This window comes from Berghia stephanieae, chromosome 7, assembly GCF_034508935.2.
Source record: "Berghia stephanieae isolate SIO BIC M18660-M18661 chromosome 7, UCSD_Bste_1.3, whole genome shotgun sequence".
NCBI classification, from domain to species: domain Eukaryota; kingdom Metazoa; phylum Mollusca; class Gastropoda; order Nudibranchia; family Aeolidiidae; genus Berghia; species Berghia stephanieae.
The window spans coordinates 33,783,870-33,793,869 of record NC_088366.1 but is presented as its reverse complement, the minus strand read 5'-3'; the positions used below and the strand labels follow the sequence as shown (position 1 = coordinate 33,793,869).

General features: G+C 34.0%; 1 protein-coding gene across 1 annotated transcript in view; it reads right to left on the bottom strand.

The window, feature by feature from the left end:
• Nucleotides 1-1,585: 1,585 nt before the first annotated feature.
• LOC144977129 (uncharacterized) overlaps nucleotides 1,586-10,000 on the bottom strand; it is a 25,547-nt gene continuing 17,132 nt past the window's right edge. The window contains exons 2-3 of the mRNA XM_078921967.1: nucleotides 6,094-7,485; nucleotides 1,586-3,273 (exon numbers count right to left, since the gene is read on the bottom strand). Coding sequence (XP_078778093.1) covers nucleotides 3,139-3,273; nucleotides 6,094-6,498 — 540 coding nt within the window. The 5' untranslated portion in view covers nucleotides 6,499-7,485 and the 3' untranslated portion in view covers nucleotides 1,586-3,138. The remainder of the gene's footprint in view (nucleotides 3,274-6,093; nucleotides 7,486-10,000) is intronic.

Genomic DNA, 10,000 nt, shown 5'->3' with positions numbered 1-10,000 from the left:
CCTCGGTAGACAAAATGGACTACATATCCATTTCAATCAGTACCCATACTTTGTTATGTGTCATTGGTGTTGTATCAGTCTATCAATATCAAATGCTACATATATCCACGTCCTCGTCTACATCGGAGACAAATACCGATAGCTCAGTTGGTAGAGCACTCGCTTCACACACAAAAGGACAGTGATCGTTCTCGCGAGCAGTCGAGATATTTTTTCCTGACCCTTTGTCCACCCATCAGTGACTGGGTAGCTGGGTCTGCAGATCTGGCGGACAGTACTTTGCGTTAGACTAACGTCCTATCCAAAAGATAGCAAGGAATTGTTATTGTACGTTTCATGCTTTCGAAACTGGGATAAACTCCGGCTCCATGGGCTTAATTGCTTAGAAGAACTTTCTTTCAGTGCGCTTTAAAAGCTTTTATTCTTTCCCTCATCAGACTATATGAACAAAATTCCTATTTTATTTAGTCCACGTAGTTTTTAGGCGTCCTTTATGAAATATCACTCTCTCAATATCAGATGCTACCTATATCCAGGTCCTCATTTACACCGGAGTCAAATGAGGTAATGTGTGTAGTACCACAGCTAAAAACGCAAAAACCAGGCCCGGGATTTTATGTTCAATGTCATCCAGTCGATTATTGACCAAATTCAACAATTTTGGACTCTTTTTTTACAAGACAAAACACCACACCGTTGAACGACATTGTCATTTTTTTAAAATGGGATTGGGAAGAGAGAAGCTAAAATAATAAAACAAAACAAAACAAAATAAGAAAGGACCTCAGTAAGAAATAATTAAATGTGGAATCGATTTCAGCCATGAAAATCATGTGTGGGTTGGGGAAGGGGTGTGTTATTTACCGTGACATGGACTGTTTTCTGCCAGTGCATATTAATCTCTAAGTAATATTTTACAATGAATTGTAATATGTATTAATAAGTGTATATTTAAGGTCGAAGAGCTATATTGCATGAACTGTTGACTCCATATTATGTTCACTATTACAACTACTGTTAATTACATAATTAATTAATTGATTAATTAATTAATACAAAGGCTAATAATAATAATAATAATAATAATAATAATAATAATAATAAATAATAATAATAATAATAATATAATAATATAATAATAATAATAATAATAATAATAATATATAATAATAATAATAATAATAATAATAATAATAATAATAATAATAATAATAATAATAATAATAATAATAAATAATAATAATAATAATAATAATAATAATAATAATAATAATAATAATAATAATAATAATAATAATAATAATAATAATATTTTTTAAACGACTAGATAATTGTAAGGCACTAACGGTAGAGTAAATATGACCATTTATTTTTATGGGTGTAAGTTCCAGGTCTACTAATCAAAACTAAGAGAAATTACAGTTAAAACAAAACACTTGACAAACACAAACAATGAAACAAAATGGAATTTTAGTCGTTTACAGTCGCAGAAAAAAAACATACCAAAGGGCTTGATGGTTCCGTAGATAAGATATTGTACTTTCCCTTTTACGTTTCAGGTTCGAGTCCTGATTGTGGGTTCTCCTTTTCTTTTTTTTTTTTTTTTCCTTAACAAGAAACGTAACCGCTGTTGCTCATTTTGCAGTGTTGCATTGTTATCTAAGTCTTATGGTAATTTACTACAATGTTTTTTTTATATGAAAAGTTACGAAAATAAAATAGACACATTGAATATAGATCACTTTGTTCATTGAAAAAAGTTTGTGGCAAACAATTTTGTTCATTTTTTTTTTTTTTTGTGGCAAACAATTTTGTTCATTTTTTTTTCTGAAATGTAGTCCAATTTTTAGATATTTTAATAGCGACTTTGGACATCATAAGTTGACACTAATGCACTAATTGGGTACTATAAGAAATTATGTTCAATTTTTGAAGTCGTTTAATATAAACAAGCAGTATATTTTCACCAATTTACAATCACAGTTTTAAATGAAAAAGAAATCAATATAATATCTATATATATATATAATATGTACAAAATTGTATCTTGTAAAAACGGTAAGTATTAATATAACAAATATGCAGTCGTATTAATTCAGCCCCGTCACAAAATGATCAAAATAAACGTAGTTTTTTTCTTTTGCCAGAGCACGGCTGTAGTTGACCTGGACAACAACCTTCATCTCATCTTAGGCATATTTCTTGGACTGCTTGCTTTTCAATGATTACTTCCACAACTAAACTTATTCCTGTTACAATGACTAGGGTAATAGTCTCTGACAAGCTCTCTTCATTTGTCCCTATCCTTTGCAAATCTCTCTGTCTTCACCCAAACATTAGTACGTCTTCTTTGCATCCTGTTTTTCAATTATGAATTTTTCCTTGGTATTGCTTAGACATTGCAGTCACGGATGTGTGAACACATATTATTGAAAACGAATCTATAAGTCCTGTTGAACACGTTAACTATTATCTTTAATAAGTGTAGTGAGAACTTATCAAAATCGGGATAGGCTGGTTATAATTCATATTTTGGTCGATTCTTGTATGCCCGAGAGAAAAAAATAGAATCTTCATCGTTTCGATGACAAATGCAATATGTTGATTCGTGTCATGGCTACAAGGACCAGTGTTTTGAGGAGTTGTTCCTCTTGGACCCTCAAAACTTGTTGTGAATGGAGGTTTCATTGATCCATAAACTCTTCCTTTAGGATTTCAGGCATGCACGGGCATGCCTGGAAATAGAGGCCAATTGGATTCACTAGTCTGATGTCACGTCGCCCAGCAACGGCGAGCACCGTGGTTCTAAACAAAGAAAATCGTTGCTTTTTATTCTTCATGCTGGCAAGAACTTTTTATATGTCATGTGATCAGAATGTATAAAAGTCAAAACACGATCATATTTATAATGTTTTTCTCCTCTGGATACACTTTTATGCTCATCGGAGAAATATTAAATAAGGGCGTCCGCCATTGTTCCAATAGTTTAGAGCCAGTTACTAAGTTACTATGCGTCATTACGAGGGACGTGACGTCATAACTGTTGACGGCTATTAGTGGTATAAATCAGTATTGACCAGTTTAATTGCATTGATGTGTTGTTCAGTTTATAGTATATCTGATGGTGATCGGCGTTCCTCATCTAAAGACAGCCACACTACCCAGAGCACTGAGGGCTATGATCAAGCATACGGCGATAATGACGATGTATTTGTTGGGGAGACATCGAATTTTTCTGTAATGCCGTTCTGACGACGATGACGATGAGTGTTGCTGATAGAAGAAAAGAAAAAAAAGGAAAATTTAATGTAATAGTGGTTTGTTTGTTTTTTCGATTATTGATTTATTTTTTTACTGTTGTACAGTCCTGGTTTTTCCAAAGTGACGTTATGGACCTTATTTCTATTGACTTTTTAAATATTATTTTTATGAAAGGTTGGGGATTGTGGGAAATGATTTCCCAACATACCAATCTCTATCCTAGTTGGCAAATAAAAGAATTCAAATAGATAAAGGTGTTATCAGTTGTATCAACGTGTATTTATTCAAACATGAACACGTAGATTTGTAATCATAGATAAGGACCAAAACTATTTGTGGGGAAAATTGTATCACAATTTATATAATATAAGAAAATAAGAAAAATTAAAGAGCAATTTTGGTAGTAACATCAAAAACATAATAGCTATTCTTTTTTTTATATATAACATTTTTTTTTCGTATAACCCATGTAAAATTTTGCCAACGGCCACAGAATTGATGGCAAATCTAAAAACAAAACAAAAAACAAAAAACAAAAAAAAATTTTGAGATTTATATTCACGTAAGTGGCAAATATTTCTTAAATTAAGAGAACTTTTATACATATCACCAGTTGACTCAATTCATTGTTTAGAAAAGCTGCTAGGGGCATAATGATCTGTCTTTAATTTGACGTTGGGAATCGCCATCCGGCCGCCCTGTACTGGATTACTAGAATTAGCGCTGTAGACTTTATCATCGGACAGTTTTCGATCGTCGTTGATGACTCAAAATATTTGTCTCAATCTATGTTAATTTCTACAATGTATAATAATTTAAATAGACGAGTGCCTGTCCGTAATATTTCCCCGCAAATGTACTGGTTAGTAGGCCTATAAAAAGTAAACACCTTTATCCGGGTCGCAAATCTGACATACTATATTTTTTTTTTTAAGTTTTTAAAATTTTGTCCAGAAAACTAGTCCTTCAAACAATAATCGATTAAAATGAATCTCGTCATGTCAAAAATTCTCAAACATGGAACGACATGAAGTAATTCAAGGAAATCCCAGGTTTGAAAGTTTTTGACAGGGTGATGGTGGTTTTAATTGGTCAAATTTTAAAGGAGGAATAGTTTTCTGGCCAAACTTTTACAAAACAGAGTACATCAGAAATGTAGTGTCAGCATTGACAACCAAAGTCAAACGCTATATGTTGCACTTTGAACAATTTTTTTAAAATTTTGGCCAGAGAACTTGAAATTCAAAATGCCGATCTTTTTATGATTGGCGTGACTAGCAACATGTCAAAAAAGTTCGCGATGTTCCCTCAAGTTGAAGGTGATTTTAGTTAATCAAATTTTGAAGTATCTGGCCAAAGTTTTATGAGAGAACGGCAATACTTCAATAACCTGCACGTCAATAATTGTTATCTTTAATTATTTCAATGTGTGATAAAAAACTGAAATTATTTAGGTCACGGGGTCAAAGGTTTGGCCTTGGTGATTCTAAAAGGCTGATAAAGAGTTTAAAGAGGCCTGTGGAATGTTCGTTAATAACACCATTGTTCATTAACATCTATAACTTTTTAATTAAAACCATCAAGGGTTGAAGTCCATTCTGTACGAGTAACTGACTCAGTGGTTTAGTAGTCATGGAGCAAACTTTGGTCACGAGACAACTAGGATTCAAATTTTTAAAACTTTTCTTATACCTCACACTGGATATCGTGTCATAACGTATCAAGAGCCTATTAGTTAGTTCGATGTCCGTTCAATGCTTCATTTCGGAATAAAATGTTTCAAATTAAAATTGTATGTAGGTGTGGTTGAAAAGTCTTGACGCCTATTGGATATTTCCAATAGTACTGAACCCACCATCATGTGCGTATTTTATTCTTCTATTATGTCACCAAATTCATACGCTTGTCCAATCATAATCATCATAAAGATACGGTCCTTGGATTTTATATCTGCTCATACTTTTATTTAAGAATAAAACAGATATGAATAAATAAAAAATTTTAATGAGTAAAATGGATTTGGATACAATAATCTTGGTTTTACTGTTTAGTCGGTTTACTGTTTAGTCACGTGATTGAAGAAACTTACGAGGAAATAAGTAGGCTACTTATAAGAATGTAACTGTAAAAATTGTGGTTTAATATCGATGAAAATTGTATAAATTGCTAATGATGTTTAAAGTCTATTTTCACCGTCTAACTCTGACAATTCTAACATTTAACAAAGAAAAAAGATTTAGTAATTCAATTCCATCTTGTCGATTTCTTATACCTTAACTGTTAAACAATTTAACCATTTTTGAAAAATAATTACCATGTTTTGAATGAAATTTGACGGGTGGTGAAAACATGGGCTCATTAGGGGGCCGATAGTATTCTCATTTCAAGTGATCTTTTTTTCTTTCCTGGTGGAAATCCAGGTAGTAGGTACAATTGGTAGAGCAATCGAGTCACAAGAATGACCTGGAATATAAATAGAATCCACAGTGCAATCCTCCTTGTGTAGCTGTTAGAACTTTAAATCTGACGGAAAGTACTTCAACATTAACTAGCAATCTATCCAAAGGGTAACAAGAAATTGTTAAAGTGCCTTGAAAAGATAGCAAATAAACCGAGGTGAACTGCCGGTTATTTTGTTTTGTTTTGTTGTTTGTTTGTTCCTTTTTTAAAATTTGTTATTTGTTTGTTTTGTTGTTTTGTTTGTTTGTTGTTGTTGTCGTTTTTTGTTTTTGTTTTTTGTGGGGTTTTTTTTTTGCTTTTGGTTGTTGTTTTTCTTTGGGGGGGGGGGGGGGGGGGGGGGGTGAGAGGGAGGGGGGGGGGGCGGTTTCTTACCTTATAGGAATGTAAAAAATAGCTGGAGTCCTCGCATGGCTTTTTCTGTGGTAAGACTAGAGCTGCCGTATCCCATTCAGCTGGGGGCGCCCCTAGTGAGGACGGCCACAGGGTCACGTCACTGGCTTCAGCAGACGGGGAAATATCACACAGCTGGAGGTATTTACCAGGGGTGTACACGCTCGGGGTAGAACACTCTGATACCAAGTCAATCTCGTCAAAATTTTCACGGTTGTTCCCCCTGACAGCGCGTTCTTCCATCAAGTCTAAATTGAAATTATAATTATCATTCGATACACAGTTGATTGTTCCGTTCAAGTAACCGAGACTCGATGACAGTGACGATAAGGACATGGTTGATGATCCCAAGTCCAGATCGTGGGGTCTGTTACCTTTTTGATGCATTGTGTGGTAAAAGTTTCAAACAACTTATTATATTTCACTAATGACTGGATAAGATGTTTGTCTTTATGGCACTGGCTTTTTGTATTTTTATTTCTCAGTAAAAATACGACGAGACCTTCGAGTCAATGTAGAATAATATTATGTCAATATATTTCTGAAAGATGTCACCAATGATCACCGATCTCTGATATATAAGATATCAAGATACTATTAAAATATTCACCCTTACTGAATTGAATCTGAAAACTATCACATATGAAATAATCCAATGAATGGGTAAGAAAGCGTTGACTTTATGATGAGTTGAATCCGTAATTCCAAGAAGTTCACAAATTCCAAAAAATACAAAGACAGAACAAGGTCTATTTTGTCCTCTGTATTGTAATTTTGTTATTTGACTTAGGAAATATCAATCCAAAACGTTCATTTTTCAGTTTCTTTTGAATGTTTAAGTATTAATCTTATGTAATTAATTAAATGTTAAAATTCAACCTACCCCAAATAAGAATATTTACTTTTATTTAACTTATAAATATGACACTCTAACACTCCTACATGTCGTGTTTACTCTAGTTATTAAAACGGCGGTATGCTTGATCGATCTATCTGGTAGAATAACGTCTAAGCTCCACACAAAACCAATCACAGCTGATCAACTCTGCCTTCAACGGTAATTATCACTCTGACTTTAATCACACTGCGTACATCTATCTTATCAACACGTTATGTTGGTTAATTACCCATGATATAACGTTGCTATTTATAACATGGATAAAATCCACTTGTCCCAGATTATCATAACAAGCGGAAATTTCACTTTTGATTCCTGTTCGTGATTATGCAGTTGTAAAAGCAGTTATGACGTCAGTGGTGATAATAGACATTTGTGAGGTTAAAGTTTGTCACGTCGTTTCGTGTCGGTGAGAGTCAAGAGGGAAGAACCAATGTCTATGTTTGGTCGTTGGCGGTGATGTCAGTTGATTATATCTGGAATTGAGAGAAAAAAATAAGATTTATTAGATTAATTCTTTATATAATATGTGGTGTATGATTTTATCCTGGTTGACATTAGATTTTACCGTTAGGATCATATCCCTGTTACTGTTCTCTTGGTGAATACGAGTATACCTCCAGTTTTAACAAGATAAATAGGGGAAGACGTTAGCACTTGAAAGAAATTGAGTTTCTTCAAGAGGCAGGTTAGGTGATAGGGGAGAGTTTTTATCACTGATCATCGAGATGATAAATAATTTCTTTCTAGATTCAACTAATTCGTAAAAGGCCAAATAGCAAGTAATGGTAAGAGATAAAAGTTTCTTGTAAGTTACGAATTTGGTTGGAGAATGAGATGACGAATGTGGGTCTTGAACTCAAGCCTTCTGGGTGACAGCCCCTTCACTTATGATTGTGATAAATGATAAAAACTAAGATGATGATGATGGTGGTGGTGGTTGTAATGTAGGAGGTTGTGGTGATTGTGGTGATGATGGTGGTGGTGGTGAAGGTAGCACTGGAGGTAATGGCTGTGTTGGTAAAGTGAGTTGGTAGTGGTGGTCGTGTTGTGATGGTGATGGTGGGATTGGAGGACCTGGCGGCGGTGGTTATGCTCATGATGGGAAGGGTGATGGTTTTGATGATCAGTGTTATATTACATGATGGAGACAAATAGCAAGAAATAAGAAGAAGAGAAATGGATGAAATTTCCTGTCACGACATAATTGGAAGAGAACAAATATCATAAAAACATATCACGATTCAGAATTGATGGACTGCTGGTTTTGCTATCCATTTCCGGGTTTGGTTCAAGGTGAACAGGATAAAATAGGGATGAATTAATGTACTTATATACTTATATAATATGGATGCTCTCGACTTATACTAAACAATCATAATCCGGGGATGTAATATTATTATTATTATTATTATTATTATTATTATTATTATTATTTATTATTATTATTATTATTATTATTATTATTATTATTATTAATATTAATATTATTATTATATTATTATTATTATTATTATTATTATTATTATTATTATTATTTTTACTATTATTATTATTATCATTATCATTATTGTTACCATCATCATCATCATCATCATCATCATCATCATCATTATCATCGTCATTATTATTATTATATTATTATTATTATTATTATTATTATTATTATTATTATTATTATTATTATTATCATCATCATTATTATTATAATTAGCATCATCATCAGAATCATCATTATTATCATCATCATCATCATCATCATCATCATCATCATCATCATCATTACCATCATCCTCATCAACATCATCATCATCATCATCATCCTTATTATTATTATTATTATTATTATTATTATTATTATTATTATTATTATTATTATTATTATTATTATTATTATTATTATCATCATCATCATCATTATTGTTACTAAGGTGAAAAGAAGAAGAAAGAACAGAATAAAGATGAAAGCGGTAGAAGAAAAAAAAAAAGAAGGAAAAAGAGGTAAAATAAAGGTGGAGGAAGAGAAGAAGAGGAAGGAAGAAGGAGAGTTGCTACACCTTCGAGGTAAGGTTAAAAAAAGCAGCTGACGTAACGTATAAATAAAGGTGTAAAAATTCCCGTAAATTTCATGAAGTGTCTAAAACTAGTGCCGCGCTGAGGACCGGACCGAGGACCGGTCCCACGGTCTTTTAGCTGTGAACCGTGGTCCAGTCCCAAAGAGGAAGACCGCCGGCGGTCCTCACTTCTTATCACCTTTCAACGGTCTCGCGCCATACTACTTCCCCAGCGATTCGTTGCCTCGGTCCTTTGCCTATCTTCTAGTGCCGCGCTGAGGACCGGACCGAGGACCGGTCCCACGGTCTTTTAGCTGTGAACCGTGGTCCAGTCCCAAAGAGGAAGACCGCCGGCGGTCCTCACTTCTTATCACCTTTCAACGGTCTCGCGCCATACTACTTCCCCAGCGATTCGTTGCCTCGGTCCTTTGCCTATCTTCCACCAATCACCACCCATCCCACTTAATTAATCGCACCCACCCCCCTTTGCCATACACTAAACGACACAGACGACCATAGAGGCAGACGACCACCTCCCTCCACTCCGCAAACCGCCCTTTCGTGTGTGAGATGGGGGGAACAGGAGGCGCACGCCTTGGACGATTCCATTATACGGGGTAAATTTCAAAATTTACTACACCATAATGATCGCAATGACAATGATCTATAATGAAGGCATGACCCCTCTTCTCTAATGGGTTATTGTTTGAAATGTATGTGACTACGAAAGATGTGTGTGTGTGTGTGTGTGTGTGTGTCGAACCTAGCAAGTTGCAAGTCTGATTTTTTGTTTTCTTTTGTCCATCTCTTGTCGCCACTCCTTTCTATCGCATTGTTGTCATTTAAAATAATACAATAATATTAAAATTTCGTTTGGTGTTTTAACTAATCAAGTAATATGAGTTTCATTAGTTTCTTCCGTCCAAAAAAACCAGTT